This window comes from Castor canadensis, chromosome 2, assembly GCF_047511655.1.
Source record: "Castor canadensis chromosome 2, mCasCan1.hap1v2, whole genome shotgun sequence".
NCBI lineage: Eukaryota > Metazoa > Chordata > Mammalia > Rodentia > Castoridae > Castor > Castor canadensis.
The window spans coordinates 184,190,879-184,207,161 of record NC_133387.1 but is presented as its reverse complement, the minus strand read 5'-3'; the positions used below and the strand labels follow the sequence as shown (position 1 = coordinate 184,207,161).

Genomic DNA, 16,283 nt, shown 5'->3' with positions numbered 1-16,283 from the left:
TCTATGCTATCTCTTAGTTGCTGTGCTGCTGGGGTTTCATTGAGAAAGTTCTTACCTATACCTACTAACTCCAGAGTATTTCCTACTCTTTCCTGTATCAACTTTAGAGTTTGTGGTCTGATATTAAGATCCTTGATCCATTTTGAGTTAATATTGGTATAGGGTGATATACATGGATCTAGTTTCACTTTTTTGCAGACTGCTAACCAGTTTTCCCAGCAGTTTTTGTTGAAGAGGCTGCTATTTCTCCATCGTATATTTTTAGCTCCCTTGTCAAAGACAAGTTGCTTATAGTTGTGTGGCTTCATATCTGGGTCCTCTATTCTGTTCCACTGGTCTTCATGTCTGTTTTTGTGCCAGTACCATGCTGTTTATTATTTTATTATTTATTTATTATTTTATTATTATTATTATTTTATTATTATTTATTATTTATTTATTATTTTATTATTTATTTATTATTTTATTATTTGTAATACAGTTTGAAGTCAGGTATTGTGATTACTCCTGCATTGTTCTTTTGACTGAGTGTTGCCTTGGCTATTCGTGGCCTCTTGTGTTTCCATATAAATTTAACAGTAGATTTTTCAATCTCTTTAATGAATGTCATTGGAATTTTGATGGGAATTGCATTAAACATGTAGATTACTTTGGGGAGTATCGACATTTTTACTATGTTGATTCTACCAATCCATGAGCATGGGAGATCTCTCCACTTTCTATAGTCTTCCTCAATCTCTTTCTTCAGAAGTGTATAGTTTTCCTTATAGAGGTCTTTCACGTCTTTTGTTAGGTTTACACCTAGGTATTTGATTTTGTTTGAGGCTATTGTAAATGGAATTGTTTTCATACATTCTTTTTCCGTTTGCTCATTGTTAGTGTATAGAAATGCTAATGATTTTTCTATGTTGATTTTATATACTGCTACCTTGCTATAGCTATTGATAATGTCTAGAAGCTTCTGAGTAGAGTTTTTTGGGTCTTTAAGGTATAGGATCATGTCGTCTGCAAATAGGGATATTTTGACAGTTTCTTTACCTATTTGTATTCCTTTTATTCCTTCTTCTTGCCTAATTACTCTGGCTAGGAATTCCAGTACTGTGTTGAATAGGAGTGGAGATAGTGGGCATCCTTGTCTGGTTCCTGATTTTAGAGGGAATGGTTTCAGTTTTTCTCCATTAAGTATAATGCTGGCTGTAGGTTTGTCATATATAGCTTTTATATTGTTGAGGAACTTTCCTTCTATTCCTAGTTTTCTTAGAGCTTTTATCATGAAATGATGTTGGATCTTATCAAAGGCTTTTTCTGCATCTATTGAGATGATCAAGTGGTTTTTGTCTTTGCTTCTGTTAATGTGGCTTATTACGTTTATTGATTTTCGTATGTTAAACCACCCCTGCATCCCTGGGATGAAGCCTACTTGGTCGTGGTGAATAATCTTTTTGATGTGTTGCTGAATTTGGTTTGCCATTATTTTGTTGAGGATTTTTGCATCAGTGTTCATTAAGGAGATTGGCCTATAGTTCTCCTTTTTGGAGGTGTCTTTGCCTGGTTTTGGGATAAGTGTAATACTGGCTTCATAAAATGTGTTAGGCAGTTTTCCTTCCCTTTTTATTTCGTGGAACAGTTTAAGGAGGGTTGGTATCAGTTCTTCTTTAAAGGTCTGATAGAATTCAGCAGAGAATCCATCAGGTCCTAGACTTTTCTTTTTGGGGAGACTCTTGATTGCTGCTTCAATTTCATTTTGTGTTATAGGTCTATTCAGGTGATTAATTTCCTCTTGGTTCAGTTTTGGATGATCGTATGTATCTAGAAATCTGTCCATTTCTTTTAGATTTTCAAATTTATTTGAATATAGGTTCTCAAAGTAGTCTCTGATGATTTCCTGGACTTCCATGGTGTTTGTTGTTATCTCCCCTTTTGCATTCCTAATTCTACTAATTTGCGTTTTTTCTCTCCTCGTTTTAGTCAGGTTTGCCAGGGGTCTATCGATCTTGTTTATTTTTTCAAAGAACCAATTTTTTGTTTCATTAATTCTTTGTATGGTTTTTTTGGTATCTATTTCGTTGATTTCAGCTCTTATTTTTATTATTTCTCTTCTCTTTGTTTTGGGATTTGCTTGTTCTTGTTTTTCTAGGAGTTTGAGATGTATCATTAGGTCATGATTTGGGATCTTTCAGTCTTTTTAATATATGCACTCATGGCTATAAACTTTCCTCTCAAGACTGCCTTAGCTGTGTCCCATAGGTTCCGGTAGGTTGTGTTTTCATTTTCATTGACTTCCAGGAACTTTTTAATTTCCTCTTTTATTTGCATCGATGATCCATTCTTCATTAAGTAATGAGTTATTTAGTTTCCAGCTGTTTGCATGTTTTTTGTCTTTACTTTTGTTGTTGAGTTCTACTTTAAGAGCATTGTGGTCAGATAGTATGCACGGTATTATTTCTGTTTTCTTATATTTGCTGAGGCTTGCTTTGTGCCCTAGGATATGATCTATTTTGGAGAAGGTTCCATGGGCTGCTGAGAAGAATGTATATTGTGTAGAGGTTGGATCAAATGTTCTGTAGACTTCTACTAGGTCCATTTGATCTATTGCATATTTTAGATCTTGGATTTCTTTATTGATTTTTTGTTTGGATGACCTATCTATTGATGATAATGGGGTGTTAAAGTCTCCCACAACCACTGTGTTGGTGTTTATATATGCTTTTAGGTCTTTCAGGGTATGTTTGATGAAATTGGGTGCGTTGACATTGGGTGCGTACAGATTGATGATTATTATTTCCTTTTGGTCTGTTTTCCCTTTTATTAGTATGGAATGTCCTTCTTTATCTCGTTTGATCAATGTAGGTTTGAAGTCTACTTTGTCAGAGATAAGTATTGCTACTCCTGCCTGTTTTCGGGGGCCATTGACTTGGTAAATCTTCTTCCAGCCTTTCATCCTAAGCCTATGCTTATTTCTGTCAGTCAGATGGGTCTCCTGTAAACAACAAATTGTTGGATCTTCCTTTTTAATCCATTTCGTCAAGTGGTGTCTTTTGATGGGTGAATTAAGTCCATTAACATTAAGCGTTAGTACTGATAGGTATGTGGTGATTCCTGTCATTTAGTTGTCTTAGTTGTTTGAAGGTTTGCTCGTGTGTCCCTAAGTTGAGGTTACTCTCTACCGTCTTGCTTTTTCTTATCCTGTGGTTTGGTGCTGCCTGTCTTTTCATGGTTAAGTTGGGTGTCACTTTCTGTGTGCAGGATCCCTTGCAGAATCTTTTGTAGTGGTGGCTTTGTGGTCACATATTGTTTTAGTTTCTGCTTATCATGGAAGACTTTTATTGCTCCATCTATTTTGAATGATAGCTTTGCTGGGTAGAGTATCCTGGGGTTGAAGTTACTTTCATTCAGTGCCCGCAAGATCTCACCCCACACTCTTCTTGCTTTTAATGTTTCTGTTGAGAAGTCTGCTGTGGTTTTGATGGGTTTACCTTTGTATGTTACTTGTTTTTTCTCTCTTACAGCCTTCAATATTCTTTCCTTAGTTTCTGAACTTGTTTTAATGATGATATGTTGTGGGGTAGTTCTATTTTGATCTGGTCTGTTTGGTGTCCTGGAGGCCTCTTGCATCTGTATGGGAATATCTTTCTCTAGATTTGGGAAATTTTCCATTATTATTTTGTTGAATAGATTACGCATTCCCTTCGCTTGCACCTCTTCTCCTTCTTCTATGCCCATGGTTCTCAAGTTTGGTCTTTTGATGGAGTCGGTGAGTTCTTGCATTTTCTTTTCACAGGTCTTGAGTTGTTTAATTAATAGTTTTTCGGTTTTTCCTTTAATTACCATTTCATCTTCAAGTTCTGAGATTCTGTCTTCTGTTTGTTCTATTTTGCTGGATTGGCCTTCTGTTTTGTTTTGCAGTTCTGTTTCATTCTTTTTTCTGAGGTTTTCCATATCCTGGGTGGTTTCCTCTTTATTGTTGTCTGTTTTTGCCCTGAGTTCATTTTTCTGTTTATTCATTGTGTTCTCTGTTTCACTTTAGTGTTTATACAGTGCTTCTATGGTTTCCTTTATTTCTTCTTTTGCTTTTTCAAATTCTCTATTTTTGTTGTCTTGGAATTTCTTGAGTGTCTCCTGTACATTTTGGTTGACCCTATCCAGTATCATCTCTGTAAAATTCTCATTGAGTACCTGCAGTATGTCTTCTTTTAAATTATTCTTGTGGGCTTTATTGGTCCTTTGGCATAGTTTATCTTCATTTTGTTGGAGTCTGGATCTGAGTTTCTGTTTTCTTCATTTCCCTCTGGTTCCTGTACTAATTTTTTGCTGTGGGGAAACTGGTTTCCCTGTTTTTTCTGTCTTCCTGTCATTGTCTTTGGTGTTGTTACTGTCCCTGTATTGTGTGCAACTAAGTATTTTCTAGATGGTAATAATAACAATGGTAATATTTAGAATGGAAGGGTGAGCTGAGATGGAAAGCAAGAAGTTAAAGAAAAGGGGTAAACAAATACACAGACAAGAGGAATTAAGTAGAACAAGGTTTCAGATAAGAAAGCTTTAGTGTACTAGTCGACAGTAAGCTGAACAGACATTAGAGAGACAGAGAGAGGATTGAAAATCAAAAATAAAAAAAATAAAGATAAGAATAAAAATAAAAAATAAGTAAATGAAAGAAATATCTAAATGTAAAAATGAATTAAAATAAAATGGAAAATAGAAAATTAAAAAAAAAAAGCCCAAAAAACCTCCAAGTTCAAATGCAATGAAGTTTCAGTCTTAATAATTTGTGTGTCCGTCTCAGTCTCCAATCCTGGAGATGGTGCCTCAGATGTTGTTCTGTAGTTGTCTCATCAAAGGGGATGCATAAAGTAGAACCAAACTACACACACACAGACACACACACACACACACACACACACACACAAAACTCCCACCAACTGTCTCAAGTTCACATGCAATACAGTTTCAGTAAGTTTTTCAGCATGCAGGTGTAATTCGGTTGTTCTCTCATCAAAGGTAGGGAGAAAAAGAAAAAAAAGAGTCTGGAGACAGTTCTGAGAATGGTATCTGCAGCTGTGGCTTGCCTGCCTGCTGCTGTCAGCCTGCTGTTGCTGGAGGCGTTATTTATGCAGATCTCTGGGGTGAGCTTAGCACTCACCTGGACCCAAAGGCTTTGTTTGCTCAGAGTTGTTCTGTGTGGAAGCCTCTGCTATAAGCTTTCCCCTTTCCAAGCACACTGGGAAAGGTGACACTGCCCCGCGTTGTCAGGCCTGCGTGTTTATTTACAGTTCATGTGGGAGGTGGGTCTTCCCCCCTCTCCTATGGAGTTTTCCTCCCACCGCCACTTTCACAAGCTTTCCTGCTCCTGATTACTGGGCGGTGCTGCTGCTCCTGCCGGCCGCCATGTTTGTTTACAGCTCACGTGGGAAGTGGGTCTTCCCAACTCTCCTGTGGAGTTTTCCTCCCTCCGCCACTCTCACAAGCTTTCCCTCTCCTGGTTGCTGGGCACGTGCCCCCACTTCCGCCAGAGCCTCTCTAGCCTGCCCGGCTTGTTTATTTACAGTCCCGGGAAGGGTTCCCTTCCCCCAATCTTCAGTGCTCAGGCCACCCCACCCTCTTTCCCGCGTGTCTTTATTGTTCTTATTGCTTATTAGTCAGTTTTTCTTTTTTCCCCAGGTGGAGGTCAGTCTGTCCAGGGGGCTATGCTGCTCTGGCCCAGGCTTGTCTGTGGGAGTACCGCGGTACCGCAAAGTTCACCTGGTCCGCGTCCTCCCAAGCGGTCTGGGCGTGGGCGACTGGCAGCTCGGGGGCCCTCCTGGTTTCTCCATTTAACGTGAAGTGGAGATTCTCTGCGCTGGCTGGAGGTGTGGAGGGGTCAAAGTTATGCCTCTTCTCAGTGATTATGCCTGCAAAGTGTGTCTCCAGTGTCTCTCCAAGATTTCACTATCGGAGGCTCGCTTTCTGCTTCCTCCCTCTAGCCACCATCTTGGAATCTCTCAGAATAATCTTTAAGTAGTGAGAAACTCTCAAACTCACACTGTTAGGTACACATATTCCAAAATTCTACTTTTTCTGTTACACAAAATAATGGGTTTCATTATAACAATTTCATAGATGTATATAACGTGCTTTGGTCTTATTTACTGTCTATTATCCCCTTCTCTTCCTCCTCCTCCTCCTGCATTTCTTTCCCTCTTTCTAAATACTATTCCTTCTACTTTCATGTCTTTCTTTTCTAGATCTAGACTCTGCATATAAGAGGGAACATATGATATCTGTCTGAGTCTGGCTTATTTCTTTTAACATGATCTCCAGTTCCATCCATTTCCCTGCAAATGACATCATTTCCTTCTTCTTTACAGCTGTATATTTGCCACATTTTCCTTATCCCTTGATCTGTTGATGAGCACGTAGGTTGTTTCCATATCATTTCCACTGTTCACTATTGTGAATACTACTGCAGTAAACATAGGTGTGCAGGTATCTACTGCACATGCCCAGGAGTGACATAACTGGATCACATGGTAGTTCTGTTTTTACTTCCCACAATTCTAAAATTTGCTTGAAAGGTTTTTTATTTTTATTTTTTTTCTTCTTTGAGACAGCATCTTTCTGTATTGCTCAGGCTGGCCTAGAACTCACTATCCTCCTACCTCAACCTCCTGAGAGTTGGGATTACAGGTGTGTACCACTGCATATGACTGAAAGCTCAAAGTTTAATGTTGGCAATAAATTGTTTTATTTGAAATAACAGGATTACTTTATTTATTTTCAAGAACATGTCTGTCAGATACTCAAGTTCCAATAAGCTTCATTGTCTTTCATGTTCTTAAATAAAAATTGCATGAGAAAAGGGGCTGGTTCAGCTCCTAACAATGCTGCAAGTTCTTTTTCTCAGGAAAACCATTGTACTTTGGCACAATGTACAATTTATGTGGGTTATCACCATATAAATATAAACAATATAAAAGTGTGATAAGAATATAAAAAGGTGTGTACTAATGGGTTGATATTTAATACAATTGGTAATTTTTATGCCTTTATCAGAGTATCCTTAAGGAAAACTGGCTTCACTGTCACGTGCAAGCCTGTGGAAGTAAAGAATACAGCAATAAGTTAGGCATGGTTGTTCCACGCCTATCTTGCTAGCACTGGGGAGGCCAAGGCAGGAGGATTGGGAGGTCCAGCCTAGCCTGAGCTACATAGCAAAATCTTTAAAAAAAAAAACAAAAAAAACTAGTTATATTTATTTATTTAGCTGGAGTTTGAACTCAGGGAATATACCTTTGAATGCCACAGACAATCCATATATAATTAACTCCCTCAACAGTTTTGTTTTTGCTTTGTTTCCTTTTCCCTCGCCTAGAGTGTAGGATATTCTGAAAGGGAAGGCCTTTGTTGGAGGACTCAACAGATTTCCATTCTTAGCTGTCTCTGACTGACAGAGGTATTTCATGGGATACTTGCATTTGCTTCTCTCTTAATGGCAACCTGATTTTCACACTAGTTGTGGTGTCAACAGTGTATTCATGTATTTTACTTTCTCCTAAAAAAGGTGTTCTAACATCCAAATGATAACATTTATGAAGTTCTTACTGTATGTTAGAGAATGTTCCAAGCATTTTGCATGTCACTTAATCTACAGAGCAGCTCTATAACAGGTAGATTCTTTTGTTTTCCCCATCTTATACCTTAGTAAAATGAGGCACAGAAAGCTCACTTGCCAATACTGCACAGAATAGTAAGATCAGGATTTGAACTCACAATAATTTGGTTCCAGAGACTGTGCTCTTACAAGCTTTCTTATATAAATACTTTTGTGACAGACACATAGGTTCATTATGGCACTATTTATAATTGCAAAATCAAAAATAACTTAAGGGAATATCTAAATAAATAATGGTAGATCTGTACAATGCACTAAAAAATCACATTTTTGAAGACTATGCCATGATATGGAAAAATATAGCATATTGAAAAACAAGATATAATGTGTATATACATTGTGCAAATATCTATTTTAAAGACTAGAAAGAAGTATAGTAGTGATTTTAGTGATTTTTTTTTCCTTTTTTTTTTTTTGTGGGACTCGGATTTGAACTTGGCTTCATGCTTGCAAAACAGACACTCTGCCACTTGTACCATTTGAGCTATGCCTGCACTGGAGATGGGATCTCTCTAACTATTTGCCCAAGCTGGTCTCAGACCATGATCCTCTGAATCTTAGCCTCCCAAGTAACTAGGGTTACAAGCATGAGCCATTGGTGCCTGGCTGGTAATGTTTCTTCTTCTTCTCTTTTTTTTGGTGATACTGGGGGGGTTTGAACTCAGGGCCTCACTTGCTAGGCAGGCGTTCTTACTGCTTGAACCACTCCACCAGCCCTTTTTTTATGGTGGGTTTTTTCAAGATAGGGTCTCGTGAACTATTTGCCAACATTGCCTTTGAACCTCGATCCTTCTGTTCTCTGCCTTCTGAGAGGCTAGGTTTCCAGGAATGAGCCACTGGTGCCAGGTGACATTGTTTTTTTTTTTTAACATTTTTAAAAAAATAGCATTTGTGGGATACTTCCCATACGCTAGGTACTATATTCTTTACGTGTGTTTTCTCAGTTAACTCTCTCATGGATCCCATGATATAGACACTACTCTTTTTTCAAATGAAGAAACCCAAGACTTAGAAAGATTAAGTAATAAGCCTAGGATCAAACAACCAGTAAGTAGGAGAGTTGGACACTTTGTATTAGATTCTTTCTGTTTTATATTTTCTAAAGTTTTTATAATATTTATGGTTTACACATCAAAAACAAAGTTAATTTAAAAAATTATATAAACATACTGGACTAACAATAAGGCAGGGTTGTACAATTTGATAGAATTTATATTGATACTTAAATACTAGGTATGCAAAATAATAGAATTATAGGAATTGAAAGAAATTGGACCAAGAACTTAAAAATATACTATCTACTATCCAAAACTGATTTAAAAAAAAAAAAAGGTAGGTTGTGACTAGTATCCTTTAGTGAAGTGCAATCTTCAGCTTTATCAGCATAGATAAAGCTGAGTAGTTTTATAACTATGCTCAAGAACCCCTGAACCATTTTTGTTGTGATTGTTAGCAATTCCTTTTGTCTCCTTAAACCCCAGTGAGGTAATGGGCCAAATACTCAAAGAAAAAGAGTTTTTGTTTGGGAATATGTAGAGTATTCCCATTGGCATAAGAGGATTTTCTGATGTAAGTGTGTATTTGTAGTTTACAAATGCATTTAGTAAAAGTCAGAGATTATTCAGAGCATCTGTAATCTTGAAGGATATCACCAGTTACAGAAAGCAGCTATCTGTTGTATTTTCCTATAATTGGCCCACTGTCAAAGAGTGAGTAGTAGGCCTGGGGGCTTGGCTCAAGTGGTAGAGTGCTTGCCTAAAGACCCTAACTTTAATCCCCAGTATCATAAATAAATTCAATTTTATTTTTGTTAATTCTTTATTTGCTTGTTTATGGTACTAGGGTTTGGACTCAGGACCTTATACTTGGTAGGCAGGCATTCTACAACTTGAGCCATGCCCCCCAAAAGAAGCTGGGCGCCAGTGGTTCATGCCTGTAATCCTAACTAGTCAGGAGGCAGAGATCAGGAGGATCACAGTTCGAAGCCAGCCCAGGCAAATAGTCCACAAGACCCTATCTTGAAAAAACCCTTCACAAAAAGTGATTGGTGGAGTGGCTCAAGTGTAGGACCTGAGGTCAAACCCTAGTACCTCAAAAAAAAAAAAAAAAAGGAAAAGAGTGAATAGTAAATTAGTTGATCCTTGATGGACTCTGCAATGTATTTCACATATTCTCATGATAAGATTCTGACTTCTCACACATTTTGGAACTTGAGGAATATGTGTAATAGCAGGAAAGAACTATTAGAGGGCGGGCGGGGGGAGCAGGGGCATGGCTAAAGTGGTAGAGCACCTGGCCCTGAGTGCAAAGCTCAGTCCCTCCAAAAACTCAAGTGACGCCAAAGAACTACTAGAAAATTCTTCATTTGCAGGAAGTTAATTAGGATATATGGAGATTAAAAGGAAAATGCTCACCTACTCATATCTCCTAGAATAGATCTTTGTCAGTAGTGATCAAACTTAATTAGGTCAGTAAACTAATGACTAAGTACTCAAACACATCCTGATATCTGTGAACTAGAGAGCAGGAGTGTATGGAGAATTTGGTCAAAAGCAAGATTATGTCAGGGGAAGGGGCCTTAGAAACTTCTGTTAAGAGAATTGCTCCCTGTCAAATATGTAATATTACTTAAAAAATGGAGGGAAATAAAATTGTTTCTCTTGCTAAAGATGTAACGCTTCTGAAGTTACTCCTTTTTTGGGGGAGGGGGAATGGTGGTGGTGATTCTGGGGATTGAACTCAGGACCTCCCATTCTCAAGGTATTCTTATTTTTATCTTTTTAAAAGCCAGTGAAAATAATTTAATCATTTTCATCCATCCTATTCATTAATCTGGGTAATCAATACTCTTATTTGGAAGTAAGAGGAATGCTGTAGAAATTTTGTGTGTGTGTAGTACTGTGGTTTAAACTCAGGACCTATACCTTGAGCTGCTCTACCAGCCCTTTTTTTTGTGATGGGTTTTTTGAGATCAGGTCTCACAAACTATTTGCCCTGGCTGGCTTTGAACCATGATCCTCCTGATCTCTGCCTCCTGAGCAGCTAGGATGCCAGGCGTGAGCCACTGGGGCCCAGCTTGCTATAGAGATTTTAAGTCCCACTGAGCATAGAACTTCTGCCATCATTGGAGGTTGGGTTCTGAAAGGCATTATTTTTCCTGCTCTAGGTAATCTTATTTTAGCAAGTAGGAATGCAAACATTTTTACTTTCAAAAATTGGGTCTTTATGCAATTGCAGACACCACTGTCTTTATGACTTGTCCTATCCCTGCAGTGAATACTGAGTGAGACTTCCTGTAGCATACCTGGCAGACCAATCTTGGCTTTTCCTTTTGCCTTGATGCCTCTCAGTAAGCTTATCTTTCCTCCCTTAGTGTTGTTCTGGTTTCTTATCCTACAGAGAAGTGTGGGAAATGGAACTGGATAGACTCAAGAATCAGGATGGTGAAATAAATCGGAATATTATGGAAGAGACAGAGCGGGCCTGGAAGGCGGAGGTGAGAAGAGCTGGTCTCTGAAAGCCTTGATTTTGGGCTCCCAGATGGTATACACTTTTGGTATAATATTAAAAGAGCCAGTAAGCATTTGTTTTAACTATCTAAGGATATGGAAAATTAATAAGATATGTGTGTGTGTGTGTGTGTGTGTGGTTTCCTTAGATCTTATCACTAGAAAGCCGGAAAGAGTTGCTGGTATTGAAACTAGAAGAAGCAGAAAAAGAAGCAGAACTGCACCTTACTTACCTCAAGTAAGTACTTTCCCATTCAAAGGTTTATTGGCCCTGTAGTTTTTTGGTTTAGTTTTTTTAGGTTTTTGAATCCCTAGGCCAGCAAACCTGGCTCTTATCCTATCTTCACAGGAATTTTAAGCCCTGACTGCACAGTGTCTATGCAGTGGCAATTGCTCAATGATTTCTCTTCCCACATTCTATACTTCCTCTCCCTTCTACAGTTTTATAGTTTTGTCCTTTTTATTGTATTTATTTACATTTGAATAAATACAATCTCTTAAACTATAAAAGCATAACAAAGGCCTTGGAGGTTTGGTTCTTAGATGTCCACTTCTCCTCTTCCTCCATGGGATTTGGAGAAGCCCTGGGGCATTTTCAGACTGACAGAACCCTCTTTTGTGGTTGGTCCTCTTTTTCAAATATTGAGTTTAAAAGATGGCCTTTTAGTGAGGAAAATGGCTTAGTCTTCTCCTGCACCTAATCCTTCCTCTTCTCTCAGGGCCCACTGTTTTGCTGTCTCAGAAAATCAGGAATTGGGCTTTCTTTAATTCTGTAAATTCTGTTGGTTTCTTGAAAGGTCAACTCCTCCAACATTAGAAACAGTTCGCTCCAAACAGGAGTGGGAGACGAGACTGAATGGTGTTCGGATGATGAAAAAGAATGTCCGGGTAAGTGCAGTAGTAGGTGGCCCTTCACTCAGCACCTTTGTGCTTGCACCCTTCTGGCAGTAGGTCACTTAGGCCCTGCCCATCACTCCATTTTTCCCCCGAGAGTGGATGGTGGACTTTCTCTAGAGGCTCACTCAGTTCACTCTTTTCCTTTTTTTTTTTATAGGATCAATTTAATAGTCATATCCAGCTAGTAAGGAATGGAGCCAAGCTGAGCAGCCTTCCTCAAATTCCTACCCCCACTTTGCCTCCACCCCCCTCAGAGGTAAGAGAGCTGTCTTTGGGGAGTCCATCTTCCTGTGTTGGTGGTAGAGTCAGAGTCTTATACTTGTTCTTTTTATGAAGATATTGGGACCATCCCTATTTAGTGCAAGAGTCGCTCCTTGATTTCAGTTCCCTAAACTCTGCTTCTTTATCTCTTGTCCTCTACCTCTTTCCCTCTACAGACAGACTTCATGCTTCAAGTGTTTCATCCCAGTCCCTCCCTGACTCCTCGGATGCCCTTCTCCATTGGGCAGGTCACAATGCCCATGGTTATGCCCAGTGCTGATCCCCGTTCCTTGTCTTTCCCAATCCTGAACCCTGCCCTTTCCCAGTCCAACCAACCTTCCCCACCCCTTCCTGGCTCCCATGGGAGAAATAGCCCTGGCTTAGGTTCCCTTGTCAGCCCCCACAGTCCACACATGCCCCCTGCCACATCCATCCCACCTCCCCCAGGCTTGGGCTGTGTTAAGACTTCTACTGAAACTCCCCGGCCCCAACCAGTAGACAAACTGGAGAAGATCCTGGAGAAGCTGCTGACTCGGTTCCCACAGTGCAATAAGTAAGTGTAGCTAAGAGTTAATTAAAATATTAATTAAAATATCTTTGTTAAAAGGTTCAAAATAGGGAGGTTTCATGGGTATTCCCTGTGGATATAGCATAGAATTTATCTCTCAACATTTTTCTTTCTTAGGGCGCAGATGACCAATATTCTTCAGCAAATCAAGACGGCACGCACCACCATGGCAGGCCTGACCATGGAGGAACTGATCCAGTTGGTAGCTGCACGGCTAGCAGAGCAGGAGCGGGTAGCAGCAAGTACACAGGTAAGAAAAGCAGCCTGGCAAGAACTGAGGCCTACTGAGAGGTGGAGGAATAGTCAGACTTCAAAAAAAGTTGGGCTGGGAAGAAGTGTTACCGTCAGGTATCTAGTCTGCTTTTTTGCTTTGCTGGGCTATGAGATAAACGAAATCTTTTGTGCTACATGTTCTATTACTCAGACTCTTGCCTGACTCTGAAATTGTTTCTGCCAACAGCCACTTGGTCGGATCCAGGCCTTGTACCCTGCTCCACTGGCTCAAATCAATACCCCGATGTTCCTGCCTTCTGCCCAAGTTTCATATCCTGGAAGGTCTTCACATGTAAGACTCTTTTTCTGTGAACACTGGGATGTAGAGCAAGTCAGGGTGAGGAAGGAGTGAGTTTACAAGAAGACTGCAGGAGGAAACCATCACCTCATCAGCTGCGTTGTTTGCAGCCGTATTGGGAATGTGCAAGTACCTTAGGCAGGAGTCTGTATTTGGACCTTTATTTCTGTGGCATAAAATCATTTTACTACACAGAAATAATAGATGGAGTCATGAGCATAAAAGCTAGATGACCCAGAGGTTCCGTCTCTGTTCTGCAGGCTCCGGCCACCTGTAAGCTGTGTCTGATGTGCCAGAAACTTGTCCAGCCCAGTGAACTGCACCCGATGGCATGTACCCATGTATTGCACAAGGAGGTGGGTAATGCATACCTTCCTCACTTTCTACTCTTCCTTTTCTGACAGCTGAGGAGATTTTCTTTGAATAGTTTTCTGGGTTGATTTTCATCAATATCTAATCATAAGGTTTTCAGTAAATTATGGCTTCAACATTAGCAGAATTTAGAACATTGCAGCAAGTATCTTCCAGCTTCTTTTTATGCCATTTCCTTTGGGGGACTGGGTAAGCAGGTGATACTTGAGCACTGCTAAGTTACTTTCTTGGAAAATGGGCAATAAGAGGTAGTTCCACAAACGTAGCCATTGTGTCGAATATATCATTGTCAGGCATTTTTGCTTAACTGAGAGAAATGGAATGGGGAAGCTGAATATGAGATTAGCAACCCCATTACAGAGCCTGTGAGAGATTATCTTCACTGACTCTCAGGACACTGCTGTTCTCTCACATTACTAAGCACAGATAAGGCTCTTAGCAGTACGGATGATTCCCTCTTAATTGTTTTGTTTGGTTCATTTTTTTCCAGGAGTAGAAGCTGAACTGACATCTAAATTCTAGATAAGGAAAAGCCCTGAATAAGAGTTGAGGGTAGTGGGTATTCTGGAAGCCCATCTCAGACCAAATTGATCTTAAGGAGCAAACCATATTAAGTACTCAACAGAAAGCAGTTTCATGACTCCACTTAGTAGCAGCTGTTCCTGGTCCTTGTAAAAAGGACAGGTTCACCTGCTCTGAAGATTCTTTGGGGTAAGAGCCATTGGAAAAACCCCACTAGTCTCCCATAGTCAGCATTTTTCAAACTTAGATCTTGTGAACCTTAATGGCGCTCTCCCTTCCCTTTATCTTCCCAGATAAACTTGAGGTTATGTCTCTCTTTCTTTCCAGTGTATCAAATTCTGGGCCCAGACCAACACAAATGACACTTGTCCCTTTTGTCCAACTCTTAAATGACCGACCTGACTGGGGAGGAAGAAGAGGAGAAACTGATGTGAACAGGAAGCACGGGTTGAAGATTTCTAAAACTCTATATTTATACAGTGACATGTACTCATGCCATGTACATTTTTATTATATAGGTAATGTGTGTATAGAAAGTCTGTATTCAAATGTTCGTAAATGAAAGTATGTATATAACGCAGAAACTCTGTTCCCCCTTATCTTGCAATTCTTTTAGAGGATGCAGATTGTAGGGAAGATGATGTTTAGTTTGGCCTTGAAATTATGATGTCCCTGCCTAGGAAGCTGCTGTCGCTCTAAGGCCGTCCTGCTTTCGTTTGGCTCAGCCTCTAGTCCATTTTCTTAAGGCTCGTGTATGCAGATTTGAAGCCTGGTGCTCACCTGCTGTCCACCCAGATGCCTTGCTTAATGAGAGCCTCCAGAAGCCTCAGTGTCATTCTAGCTGCTCCACTCCAAATACATAAAATGAGACTGACTGAGGGAAAAAAGATGTAACCCTAATAGTTTGACTTTTCACTGAATGTTTTACTGTGTTAATGTTCATTATTTATACATAGACATCAGGTTTACCAAATATTCTGTTTTACATCAGCATAATTCACAATCCAAGAATAACAACACAACCAGGTTCTGTTTACCCTACAAACTTCTGTCCATCCTACTTCCTGAATAGAAATTAGCACAACCCACAGGTTTTCCTGGGGCCAACCCATTCCTTACTGTCAATTTGGCTTCTGCTTAAACTCTGACAGGTCAATCTGTGAAGTCCTTACCCCTTCCCATTTCCTCTGGTCTTCTAGTCTAGCTAACACCCTTCCCCCCAAAGGTTAAGGCAGTTGGTTCATAACCAAGTTGTTTGTTGACCTTGGGTGAGCTCCTAACAGGCACTGGGGTGAGGAGATGTCTATGTAAAGTTACTTGCAGAATGATCTTGGGATGTTGGGTTTTAATTTTCTAAGCAAGAAAGCTATGGGAGACATGTTTCCTGTTCTGGGAGAAATGGAGACCAAAGTGGTATGATGAAGGGAGATGGGACTTCATGGTTTCTCTGAATCTAGATCATTTTCCACTTGTGCTTATTGAGCACTTCTGGCTTTTAGGTTTTATACTTGGGAAGGTTGTAGCTCTATTCAAGCTTTGAATCTTTTCCTATCCTTTATCTTTACTTCTGCAGGAAATAGCTTCAGCTCCCATCTCTTTTGGAAATAAGTAAAACAAAGGGTTAATAATAATAAATTGGCTCCATGAGGAGGGTATCATATTACCAACAATTGAATTTTTTCCATCCTGAAACAAAAAAAAGCGTAACTGTTCTAGCAATATGAATCAGGCTAGCAAAGACTATTCCTTTGAGAGCCAACTAAATTCTGTCCGTTCTTGTTACCATTTTTCTCCTTCGTCTTTCATCCTTGCCTGTTAACTCATGGACACATTCTTTTTTTTCCTCTTGCCTTACTTCAGTATCAGTTTAAGGAGCTGGATTTCCCAGGATCTCCTTGGCATCTTGTAGGGTGATTGAAATGGCTTCAGTAC

At 39.6% G+C, this 16,283-nt stretch overlaps 1 protein-coding gene across 2 annotated transcripts in view; it reads left to right on the top strand.

The window, feature by feature from the left end:
• Positions 1 to 15,275, top strand: part of Rnf214 (ring finger protein 214) — a 49,149-nt gene extending 33,874 nt beyond the window's left edge. For both annotated transcript variants that reach the window (XM_074066668.1, XM_074066669.1), the window contains exons 7-15: positions 11,051 to 11,147; positions 11,310 to 11,398; positions 11,958 to 12,048; positions 12,215 to 12,313; positions 12,495 to 12,871; positions 13,004 to 13,136; positions 13,347 to 13,451; positions 13,718 to 13,813; positions 14,679 to 15,275. In XM_074066668.1, coding sequence (XP_073922769.1) covers positions 11,051 to 11,147; positions 11,310 to 11,398; positions 11,958 to 12,048; positions 12,215 to 12,313; positions 12,495 to 12,871; positions 13,004 to 13,136; positions 13,347 to 13,451; positions 13,718 to 13,813; positions 14,679 to 14,744 — 1,153 coding nt within the window. In that variant the 3' untranslated portion in view covers positions 14,745 to 15,275. The remainder of the gene's footprint in view (positions 1 to 11,050; positions 11,148 to 11,309; positions 11,399 to 11,957; positions 12,049 to 12,214; positions 12,314 to 12,494; positions 12,872 to 13,003; positions 13,137 to 13,346; positions 13,452 to 13,717; positions 13,814 to 14,678) is intronic.
• Positions 15,276 to 16,283: the final 1,008 nt, after the last annotated feature.